Consider the following 12,530-nt stretch of genomic DNA (forward strand, 5'->3'; position numbering starts at 1 on the left):
TGCCAGCTATGTTATGTGGTGATTGTGAGGCGCAATACAAATTCGACAGTCACAAGACAGGACTTCAAATAGGTTTATTACATATCAAGGGAACAGTTTCGATAGGTTAAATGGAAACTGAAATCTGGACACTGACTAGGTCTTTTAATCTCTCATATAGCCTTAATATTAACTCCTGCAGAATTAAGCATTTCTGGCAGTAAAATGATACACAGGTGTGGAGAAATATGATTTATTTCTTTCTGCATCTTGAGAGAATGCAATGCTCAGTTAGATACCATCTGTAGAGGTGTCGCCTTCATCATAAAAGCGGATAGTATTTCGACCACATAAAATGTGTGTGCGTCAAAGCCAAACTGAAATGTTATCAGAAACACGTTGTCATTTTCACAGCTTTCTTTTTTCTTACAACCCGTCAAACTGATGTCATTTGGACATTTTGCAAAGAAAATCTTTCCCCAAATTAAAAAATAAATATATATATATATTTTTTTGGGGGGGGTGTATTGTATTTTCTCCCCAGTACCTAAGCTTCTTTGCTCCACAAAAGGTGACAGAACTTTACTGACATCAACCGGATTAAAGCATTCATTCTATCAATCTATTACATTATTCTGTTGAGCAAGGCTTTATTTAGACAAGTTGACTAACACAGCCTACCAAAATGGCGGAGATTATAAGCAGAAACGTATCTAAATCAGGCCCCAAAAAAATCCTCCACCCCCCTTTCTATATTTGTGGGTTATGGTTGACTGAGGGCCTCAGATTATCACTTTATCACATATAGTCAGGCGGTTTCAGATGGGTTATTAGCAGGTGTGGGTGAACAAACAGCTGACCCGCGCACCACTAGGTTGTGTGTGTGGGGGGGCCTAGCTTGTGTATTTTTCTCATGCACAAGTGTGTACATATACAAATGCACGTGTTTCTGCACGTTTTGCTTTGTTCTCTTCGCCTCATGCATTGTGTCCTTCCCACAGACGCCAGCGGTAAAGAAGCTCTGCTCCCCCCCTCCCCCACCCACCCCTCTCCAGGCAATGGAGTGATCACCCAGCCCAAGAAGATCCGGGGGGTGGGCTTTGGGGACATCTTCAGGGAAGGCTCGGTCAAGCTAAAGGCCCGCCTGCCCAGCACAGAGGGAGAGGAGAAGAAAGACAAAGTAAGTGAGCTGAGCCGGAACTCAGAGATGTCTGTCTGAGATGTCACTCACAAGATGTCATGCACCTCAACAGGTTCCGATAAGGCTCAAATACGTGCTTCCCCTTCAAATAGACTGAAGTCCTCTGAGAACCAATTCACAATTGAGAGGAAGACGGGAATATTTTTTTTAAGTGTCCAAAGGTTCCCAACTGTCTGTTACATAAATAACCCATATAACAATAAGAAGAATGTTTATGGTCGGCATGTTGACGTACTGAGGGTCATATGACTGAAGTCAAATGTATTTCAACTGGAATGCATTGAAACCAATGCTGGTAAAAGTAATACGGTAGTTTTACATTGGATATTATTGGTTTATGAGCTGGGTGACATGAACAAAAATACATTTCAAGATAAACTGACTACATTATCACGGTTACGATAAATTGAACGATAAGTTTATAGCAATGTGCACCAGTTATTTTTTTTTATATTACCCTTAAAACTGCTACGACTTTGAATGTTGCAGTTATCAATTGTCCCATTAACTATCACCCATCTTAGCAAACTTATTTCATTTCAAACTTCACATTTCTCTAGTAGGGCCCTATAAGTTATTTCTTGTAATGAACTATATTAGCAAAATGTCCACGATAAGTGGTCGGTGTCGATCATTTTTGGTTTATCGTCCCAGCGCTAGTTCAGCCACCATTACACATGCTCCTGTATGGGGACCACCAGTCAGCATTGTTTAGTGTTGTGACTGTTTAAGTCCTGGGAGAAGTGATGCAGCGTGGGTTGGGTATCTTTGTCAACCCTTCCTCCTCCCCAGCTGATAGCCTTTATTTTGGTTGCTAATTGTTTGGATGGCAGGCAGGCAGTTTCCCTGCTCCCTCTGACTGACCTAGTTTACTGGCGTCATATCTGAGGGCGATATTTCAGCGTATCTGAGGGAGACAAACTACAGCAGCACACTCAGATAATTAGTGACATTAATTTGCATGGATAGTGATAACTTAATAGTCCCGCTAATAGCACGCTGTAGGTTTAGTTGACAATTTTTAGCTTCCATTTAATCCCCTCTGAGACTTTTCTCACACCCCCCCCTCCTTCTCCCTGTTCTCTCTTTTCATGGCAGCGTTGGTTCAGTGTTTGTCACACAGCTTACAACATGGCATATTCCATTACGCTGTCGTTCACACTGTCAATCCATCAGTAGCAGCATCTCTGGCACTTTCCATTTCCCACTTTCCACTCACGCTCTCTCTCCCCCTCTGCTCTCTCTCCCCCTCTGCTCTCTCTCCCCCTCTGCTCTCTCTGCCCCTCTGCTCTCTCTGCCCCTCCCTCTGCTCTCTCTGCCCCTCCCTCTGCTCTCTCTGCCCCTCCCTCTGCTCTCTCTGCCCCTCCCTCTGCTCTCTCTGCCCCTCCCTCTGCTCTCTCTGCCCCTCCCTCTGCTCTCTCTGCCCCTCCCTCTGCTCTCTCTGCCCCTCCCTCTGCTCTCTCTCTCTCTCCCTCTGCTCTCTCTCTCTCCCCCTCTGCTCTCTCTCTCTCCCCCTCTGCTCTCTCTCTCTCTCCCTCTGCTCTCTCTCTCTCCCCCTCTGCTCTCTCTCTCTCCCCCTCTGCTCTCTCTCTCTCCCCTCTGCTCTCTCTCTCTCCCCCTCTGCTCTCTCTCTCTCCCCCTCTGCTCTCTCTCTCTCCCCCTCTGCTCTCTCTCTCTCCCCCTCTGCTCTCTCTCTCTCCCCCTCTGCTCTCTCTCTCTCCCCCTCTGCTCCCTCTGCTCTCGCTCGCTCCCCCTCTGCTCTCGCTCGCTCCCCCTCTGCTCTCGCTCGCTCCCCCTCTGCTCTCGCTCGCTCCCCCTCTGCTCTCGCTCGCTCCCCCTCTCTCTTTCTGCTCTCTTTCTGCTCTCTTTCTGCTCTCTTTCTGCTCTCTGTCTCCTTGTGACTCAACAGCTTGTTACTCATAATCTAGAGGACATTCACCTTAGCTGAGACAAAACACATAATAAACTTAGGCCTGCCTGACTCTACCACTTATCTGTCTGCTTACACAGTAACTAACAAAGGCTTTCTGATGTTAGTCTATGTTTTAGCTTAACTCATATAACCCATATGACATACTCTGTAGCAGACTGGCATACTCTTCACAAACACTGACTTGCACGCTGACTAACTGTTTGTTGACCAGTCGGTGAGTCCGCTGATGACCCTGTGCTCAGTGTTCATTCCGGTCAGGCATGGCTAGTCTCTCATTGGTGGGGACCATCTGAGCATTGTACTCTGCATCCAATCATGTCAGTAAATCCATCTGTGGTTTGCTTCATTTTAGCCAATCCCATTATTACCATCTGCCGCAAAGCCCGCCCATTCCAACGTGACAGACTCACAGAAAGCAGAGGGGGACAGCAAAGCAAAAGGTAAGGGGGAGGGTACAGGTCACACCCAGTGTGTATGATTAGAAGTAAAAACTGTTAAATACAAAATGTCATCTCGTGTTATATTCTCAGACAGTACAATAGGTGTGTTTTGTCATGCCCGTTAGGACCATTGTCCAACACCTGTCCAACACTTGATAATCATAGCACAACATTTATGGTGTTTTTATTGTGATTGTAACATTTTGTTCTTACATTAAGGTTCAAGTGGGATATATTGTTATGTGGTGTGGGATGTTGTGCTTCCTAAGTGTTCAACTTTTAAAGCCAATGGTAGGTTTAGGGTTAGCCAATCGTAACGGTATCCCTAGGAATAAACTTACCACATCCATCACTTTTTTATTTTATTTAACCTTTATTTAACTAGGCAAGCCGGTTAAGAACAAATTCTTATTTACAATGATGGCCTACCCCAGATGAGGCTGGGACAATTGTGCACCGCCCTATGGGACTCCCAATCACGGCTAGATGGGATGCAGCCTGGATTCGAACCAGGGACTACAGTGTGATGCCTCTTGCGCTGAGATGCAGTGCCTTAGACCTTAGACAGCTGTGCCACTCGGGAGCACTTGACTCTTATTGGGTGTGTTAGTTTATTCTGTCGGTTTTATTGGTCAGTGACTCACTAGTGGTCCAGGGGGGGCCAGTGCCCCTGAGACAACAATTTTGGTCTCCCTAAATGTGGAGTATGAAATCATTTTTACATAACAAATTTTTGCTATCGTTCTTTTTTTACACCCGTTATTACAGTGGCAACGCGGAACATTAATCTAACCCACACATTTTCTAGAGGGACGGCTTTAGGCGGAACACAACAGTATCGTACCACATGCATCTGCATTATGAACATGGTCTTTTGCCTGCTAATGCCTGCAATGCAGTGAAGAAAACGATATGACAACAATAACGTCTAATGTAACTGGCCCCTCTAACAGTACAACTGGCCCCAGCTTGGCCCCCCCCCAAGTTGAAATGGTCTAGAACCGCCACTGCAATGACTGCATTTCTCAAGAACAGTATTGTTCCTCTTTCCCCCAGTAAAAGAATACTGCAAGGCCATCTTTGCATTTGAAGCCACAAACGAAGATGAGCTGACACTGAAAGAGGGTGACGTCATACAGATTTTGAGTAAGGTAAGTAAAGCCACCCTGACCAGCACCAGCTGCTAGCCTGTGGCCCAGCCAATACTCCGTTGAAAAGCTTAAAGCTACTACTACTTCAAACAGGTTTTAAAACAGTCTACGTAACTGACCCACTTGTAAGGGAGAAAGTTTACTAGAGGATGTATAGGCTTGTTACAGCCACATGTTTACACTATACACCTGGAAAATGTGCCTGTTTGCATATAGCTATAGCACATATAAACACAGGGAGTTATCTATTTGATCCTGGTCAACATGGTCCATCCCAGTCCGTGCATCTCACTTCCCGGACCGGACCCAGGTATAGTGGTACTGATTGTGCAGTAAAGGTGGATGAGGACATTCTCCAGCCCTGCTTGTCTATTCTTCCCTAGTGAAGTACAGTTGAAGTCGGAAGTTTACATACACCTTAGCCAAATACATTTAAACTCAGTTTTTCACAATTCCTGACATTTAATCATAGTAAAAATTCCTTGTCTTTGGTCAGTTAGGAGAACCACTTTATTTTAAGAATGTCAGAATAATAGTAGAGTGATTTTATTTCAGCTTTTATTTCTTTCATCACATTCCCAGTGGGTCAGAAATTGACATGCACTCAATTAGCATTTGGTAGCATTGCCTTTAAATTGTTTAACTTGGGTCAAATGTTTCAGGTAGCCTTCCACAAGCTTCCCACAATATGTTGGGTGAATTTTGGCTCATCCCTCCTGACAGAGCTGGTTTAACTGAGTCAGGTTTGTAGACCTTGCTTGCACACACTTTTTTAGTTCTTGCCCACAAATTTTCTATAGGATTGAGGTCAGGGCTTTGTGATGGCCACTCCAATACCTTGACTTTGTTGTCCTTTAGCCAGTTTGCCACAACTTTGGAAGTATGCTTGGGATCATTGTCCATTTGGAAGACCCATTTGCGACCAAGCTTTAACTTCCTGACTGATGTCTTGAGATGTTGCTTCAATATATCCACATAATGTTCCTCCCTCATGATGCCATCTATTTTGTGAAGTGCACCAGTCCCTCCTGCAGCAAAGCACCCCCACAACATGATGCTGCCACCCCCGTGCTTCATGGTTGGGATGGTGTTGGGATGGTGTTCTTCAGCTTGCAAGCCCCCTCCCCTTTTTCCTCCAAACATAATGATGGTCGTTATGGCCAAACAGTTCTATTTGTGTTTCATCAGACCAAAGGATATTTCTCCAAAAGGTGCGATCTTTGTCCCCATGTTCAGTTGCAAACCATAGTCTGGCTTTTTTTATGCCGGTTTTGGAGCAGTTGCTTCTTCTTTGCTGAGCAGCCTTTCAGATTATGTCGATATAGAACTCGTTTTACTGTGGATATATACACTTTTGTACCTGTTTCCTCCAGCATCTTCACAAGGTCCTTTTTCTGTTGTTCTGGGATTGATTTGCACTTTTTGCACCAAAGTACGTTAATCTCTAGGAGACAGAACGCGTCTCCTTCCTGTGCGGTATGACGGCTGCTTGGTCCCATGGTGTTTATACTTGCCAACTGTTGTTTGTACAAATGAACGTGTTACCTTCAGGCGTTTGGAAATTTCTCCCAAGGATGAACCAGACTTGTAGATGTCTACAAATTATTTTTCTGAGGTCTTGGCTGATTTATTTTGATTTTCACATGACTTCAAGCAAAGAGGCACTGAGTTTGAAGGTAGGCCTTGAAATACATCCACAGGTACACCAACAATTGACTCAAATGATTAGCCTATTAGTCAATTAGCCTATCAGAAGCTTCTAAAGCCATGACATCATTTTCTGGAATATTCCAAGCTGTTTAAAGGCACAGTCAACTTAGTGTATGTAAACTTCTGACCCACTGGAATTGTGATTAAGTGAAATCATCTGTCTGTAAACAATTGTTGGAAGAATTACTTGTGTCATGCACAAAGTATATGTCCTAACTGACTTGCCAAAACTATAGTTTGTAAACATGAAGTTTGTGGAGTGGTTGAAAACAAGTTTTAATGACTCCAAGCTAAGTGTATGTAAACTTCCGACTTCAACTGTAGGTGAATGCTGTGAGCAAGAACTGGTCCAGGACCCTAGGCACAGATTTGAGTTGTTAGTCCTAATGATTCTTATTAGGATTTAGGTAGACTTGGGTAGTTTGCTCTAGGCACAGCAACATTTTGTAACAGAAAACTAGTGATCATCTTATTGGACCAGTTCAGGTAGTACCTCTTCCTTTTCAAAATGGCCTCTAAACATGACCCTGATCACCATCGAGCACCCTGCTGTGTTTTGGAAGCAGCGTGACGATAGGAAGCTGTCATCGTAGCATGTAAGTGATCTATTGCAGTTAGTTTCCCTTGACATTGGCCAGAGACTTGGGACTTGGGTCCCTGTTGAATTTTACACCCTGAAGAAGAGCATGAGTGCCATGACTGGGAATGTGGCCCAGACAATGCTAGGCCATATGGAGAGATTGAGTTACCATTAAGAGGTGGCTCTTGAGTCATGTTTTGTTATTTCAGGCAGACACATTATGACAGATCACGTTTCGCTGTGGATTAATCATGTTTAAGTGCCATCTAGTGTCCATTAAGCAGACTTGCATGTGATGTCTCACATGAAGTGAGGTTGTAGGAATCTCCACAGCTGCCTTTTATCAGCTTTGAAGCTGATTCAAGCTGATGATATTGAATCAAATACATAATTATTTATTCAGAGAATTTGTTTTGATTACCAAATGGCCTGATGCAGACATTTGGAAACTTTCTCAGACTCCTGTCCCTTTTTATTAGTATTTTATTTAACTAGGCAAGTCAGTTAAGAACAAATTCTTATTTACAATTATGGCCTACCCCAGCCAAAGCCCCTAACCCGGACAACACTGAGCCAATTGTGCGCCACCCTATGGGACTCCCGATCATGGCCGGTTGTGATACAGCCCGGGATCGAACCAGGGTCTGTTGTGACACCTCTAGCACTGAGATGCAGTGCCTTAGACCGCTGCGCCACTTGGGACTCCCTTAGGAGTCTTTACTATGTTATTTTATCCTAGCCTTTTCATGGTAATGTTTAATAAATGCTTGACCTGTAAAGTTGTTATGTTTCAGGACACAGGGGAGCCGGGGTGGTGGAGAGGGGAGATCGGAGGTAAAGAGGGGGTTTTTCCTGACAACTTTGTGGCTGTGATGTCAGACGCAGACAAAGAGGTATGATGAAAGAAATAGTGAACACCAGATCACATACAGTATGTGTTCCCTAGTGGTCTTGTCCCTAGATCGCCTATGTGTAAAGTCAGTCATTTGTGTAATGATCATACATGTTTCATTATAAAAACGTAAACTATTTCCTTTTATGTTGCAGCCGGCTCCCACATCAAGAGGATCAGTTAAACTGTCTCCCAAGCAGGAAGCAGAAGAGGTAGGCTGGGCTTTCCACATGCTTGTGTTAGAGTACATGGTGTTGGTGTATGCTCACGGAATTCATGTGGGACTCTTCCCTTGATATGGAGAGCAAGTCTAATGAGAGTGGTAGCCTGGGAATGTTCTGTTGACTGGTCAGATTGGGGTCTCTGTCAGGAGTCTCCTATAAGTCATCACACACTTGGAAATGATGCTTTCTCTAAATATTTATACGCGTTCTAGTTACTGAGCTCTCACAGTTTTGATCGTGTCTCTAGCTAATCCCTTTCACAGCTGTTCTATTTAAAGAGAAGTGCAAAATATCACTTTTGTGAGTCTTTGCCTTCAAAAAAAGTATCCTCCAGCTAAATTATTTTAATATGTTAAGGTTGAATTTCAGGGAAGTTCTTTTAAGAGCAGACTAAAATATTCCTTTAATTGTAAGTAAAGTTCCTGGTACTTGAACTTCAATGTCCCTGTTTATTGGCTCTGTTGCCTCCCCAGCCCACACAGTGGCTGCTGTTGTTGTGTCACGGCCCGGTGGAGAGACCATGCTGCTCTGCATCACCATATGGAGGTCAAGCAGCAGCAGTGGTGGTGAACAGCTTTCTGGCCCAGAGCATTGGGAAGTTCTTGCGCCATAATGGATCTCACTGTTGCCCTTTGTTCTCAGTTCTGCTAGATGCTCAGTAGAGGGCAGACATGAACAATTCTCCATTAAGAGAGGCGGTCAGGCCAGTCTCTCTCGCTTTCTCTTCCCTTCTCTCTTTTTCTCTTCATCTCTCTCTTTCTTTATTTCTAGGTTGTTATTGTGAGCATGTTATAAAGAAGTCCCAGTTTTTGGATTGTTACAGGATACATACTAGTAAAATATGCATCTTTGCGAAGCTGGCAATCTGAATATCAAACCGAAATGTTGCAGTCTAGTATTTCAGTTTGAAATGGTCTTCCTGACTGTGACTGTATCAATCTTATTATCAATTAGGAATTGCGGCAATTTATTTGAATTTATTTTTTGCATGTACAGACGTCTAGCGCTAGCTAACATGAACTACCTAGCAACAAATGTTACTCATAGAATTAATATAATATTGTGATACTCTTATGTATTGATTTTCCCTCCATCCCTGTTGTCAATGCAAGTTTAATTACAGAGGAACAACTGTGCTTTTAACCTCGTAACGACTGAGCTTTTAACACCCCATATAGATGTTCCATTGATGCTGTTGATAGTGAAGATTGTTTGTTTATTTAAATATTTTCCTGGTTTCTCACTCTTTAATGTATAGAAAATGTAACGTCCCACATTCCCTGTGATTCTTCATGCTGCGGGCCCTCGTGACCACAGCATGTAAAACACATCAATTATAGCTCTCAGATTAGATACTGGTGGTAGATACCACAGTTTGGCTGCAATTTTTTCTCAGATATAGCCTTAATAAGGAAAGTTGCCATGGAAGCTGTCATCAAACAACAAACAGTTAGTTTTTTTGTCCAGAAAAAATATAACAGCAGAGTATGTGCTACGATTATTTGATTCTTCTTTGCTGGTCACTCATCTCCTTTTCAAAAATAAAACAAAAACAATAAATGCATGAGCCTGGGGAGACCAGTGGCGGCGTTTCAACTTTCGCAGATCTCAACTTTAAGATCATTGTAGAACGGAAAATAATTGCTTGTTGTATTCATTTGGAGCACGTGCTTCTCTTCTGACTGATGCTCTTGCCTCAGCAGCTTTAGATGTCAGGCGTCACTCCTCAGCCCTCCGTACTCTCACACACTGATGGACCTGATTCTTTCTAACTCAAGATCAAAGTGTTAGTTGATTTGTAGATCAGTGATTCGGCACAGTGCGTAGCTCAGGCTGACTACATGGAACAGCTGCCGCGTTATCTGCATCTGTGGCACATGAAGCCTTGTGTTTCGATTGATATACTGTTACAAATTGGAGATGTATCAGGTAAGAATAAAGTCAACATGTTCTTATGTATTACAGAAGCCAGGCAGAAAGGAATAACATGAATTAGGAAGAATTTGAAGAAACTGATGAAGACCTTAGGACCAACAATGGTTGAACCGACCCTGACTTTCTTCTTTGTTAACCTTTCTGGGAAGGGGGTTCCGCTAGCGGAACACCTGGCCTACAGCCAGTGAAATTGCAGGGCGCCAAATTCAAACAACAGAAATCTCATCATTAAAATTCCTCAAACATACAAGTATTATACACCATTTTAAAGATAAACTTCTTGTTAATCCAACCGCAGTGTCCGATTTCAAAAAGGCTTTACGGCTAAAGCACACATGCGATTATGTTAGGACAGCGCCTAGCCACAAAAAAAACCATACAGCCATTTTCCAAAGAAGGAGAGGTGTCACAAAAGTCAGAAATAGTGTTAAAATGAATCACTAACCTTTGATCTTCATCTGGTGGCACTCCCAGGACTCCATGTTAGACAAATGTTTTTGTTCGATAAAGTTAATCTTTATGTCCAAAAACCTAATTTCAAATTGCCGTGTTATGTTCAGAAATGCATTGTCTCAAACAAACATCCGGTGAAAATGCAGAGAGCCACATCAAATTACAGAAACACTCATCATAAACATTGATATAAGATACAAGTGTTATACATCCGATTAAATTATTAAATGTATAAAGCGCGGGCACAAAGTCTAGACGAAAAGCCAAAAAAGTTCCATTAGAGTTCGTAGAAACATGTCAAACGATGTTTGTAATCATCCTTAGGGTGTTTTCATCATAAATATTCAATAATGTTTCAACCAGACAATACTGTTTTCATTAGAAAGGAAAGGGAATGGAGCTCGCGCTCATACGCGTGACTAAACTAAAGGCTTTCAGCTGAGCACCTGCTTAAAGTGGTCTTATTCGCTCCTCTTTCACAATAGAAGCCTGAAACAACTTCTAAAGACTGTTGACATCTAGTGGAAGCCTTAGGAAGTGCAATCTGACCCCACAGACACAGGATATTCAATAGGCATTCACTTAAACTACAAACCTCAGAATTCCCAATTCCTGGTTGGATTTTTCTCAGGTTTTCGCCTGCCATATGAGTTCTGTTATACTCAGACATTATTTTAACAGTTTTGGAAACTTTAGAGTGTTTTCTATCCAAATCTACTAATGATATGCATATTCTAGCTTCTGGGCCTGAGTAACAGGCAGTTTACTTTGGGCACGCTTTTCATCCAAACTTCCCAATGCTGCCCCCTATCCCTAAAGAGTTAAACGTGATGCACCTGAGCAAAGTAAAGAAATGTAGTTGGTCGCTGAAAAAACATGAAAACATTGTCCCCTTGAACAAACCGTGAAACCCAGGGCACCTTTCTTTGTTGCCATAGCACCTATTCAAGTAGGTAGATGCAGAGAGACACTCCCACGCCTTAATAAAGAAGAATGTTCTCTATGCTTGAAAAAGCCTATTGGCTGTCCTTATTATTGTCCTGTCAGTGCATTATGACTTGTCAGCTTCTGTAACTCCAGGTATTTTGGGTTGCTTTTTAGAAAAAGGCTTGACTTGTTACCTCACTACGTACTGTCATTTTGAACATATTCCCTGAATGTTAAACCGAATACAGTGGAGCAATAAAGTGCTCTTTCGCTCTCTGCTTGTTGACCATCATGGTGCATCAGCTGGGAGTCTGATATTTAAACTAACGAGGGCTACTGTAGCTGAATGAGAAGTCCGCTATGTCACATTGACCTACTTTCTGTTTTTCAGAGACCCAAGAAGCCACCCCCACCATCAAAAAGCATAGGTAAGGCCTGCTTATAATGAACGTGTAACCGTTGTCAACCTTCTGTTTAGATGATCATGTCAAAGATTGTAAAAGTCAGAGGCGCAACTTTCATTGGGGATGGGGGGGACATGTCTGTATCACATTCCCCCCCCCCCACAGTTTTTATAATTGGAATGTGATACACAACGAGGTAAGGGTGTGCTTTAGAACCATGCAGACACATCCGAGCAGTAGGGTAAGCCGTTTGGAGTGTATCCGACTGGATTAAAAATAATGATTATGTCCCCCCCACTTCTAAAACAAAGTTGCGCCCCTGGTAAAAGTAGATCACTATCATTTAACAGAGAGGCAGGCGGTGGATGACTTGTCTCTCTCAACGTTAGTTTCCAAGAAGCAGGAACCTGTGGTTTTGCATGCGACTCTCCACTACGTTTTCAAACTTCCCCACTGGTGTCGTCTCTTGCCGAGTGTTAGTACATTATCAATCAATATAGGCAGAAGGACACAAACATGTGCCTCTGCTTGTCTATCAGTGCACCCTGTCACCTAATATCATAATCTCTAGTTATGAATGCTCCAGAGGTGATCATGATTGTAATTAGTCGTTCACGTCTCCATCGGTTTGGTTGACAAAGCCACCGGTCTTGGGGGTAATGGCCAAAAAGAATGCGATGGAGAGGTGGAGTGTTCTAATC

General features: G+C 43.0%; 1 protein-coding gene across 3 annotated transcripts in view; it reads left to right on the plus strand.

The window, feature by feature from the left end:
* The window catches only part of cd2ap (CD2-associated protein), a 77,232-nt gene that overhangs the window by 37,696 nt on the left and 27,006 nt on the right, over positions 1-12,530 (plus strand). For all 3 annotated transcript variants that reach the window (XM_029733538.1, XM_029733539.1, XM_029733540.1), the window contains exons 6-11: positions 981-1,159; positions 3,466-3,553; positions 4,610-4,704; positions 7,789-7,887; positions 8,042-8,098; positions 11,817-11,853. In XM_029733538.1, coding sequence (XP_029589398.1) covers positions 981-1,159; positions 3,466-3,553; positions 4,610-4,704; positions 7,789-7,887; positions 8,042-8,098; positions 11,817-11,853 — 555 coding nt within the window. The remainder of the gene's footprint in view (positions 1-980; positions 1,160-3,465; positions 3,554-4,609; positions 4,705-7,788; positions 7,888-8,041; positions 8,099-11,816; positions 11,854-12,530) is intronic.

This window comes from Salmo trutta, chromosome 35, assembly GCF_901001165.1.
Source record: "Salmo trutta chromosome 35, fSalTru1.1, whole genome shotgun sequence".
Classification (NCBI taxonomy): Eukaryota; Metazoa; Chordata; class Actinopteri; order Salmoniformes; family Salmonidae; genus Salmo; species Salmo trutta.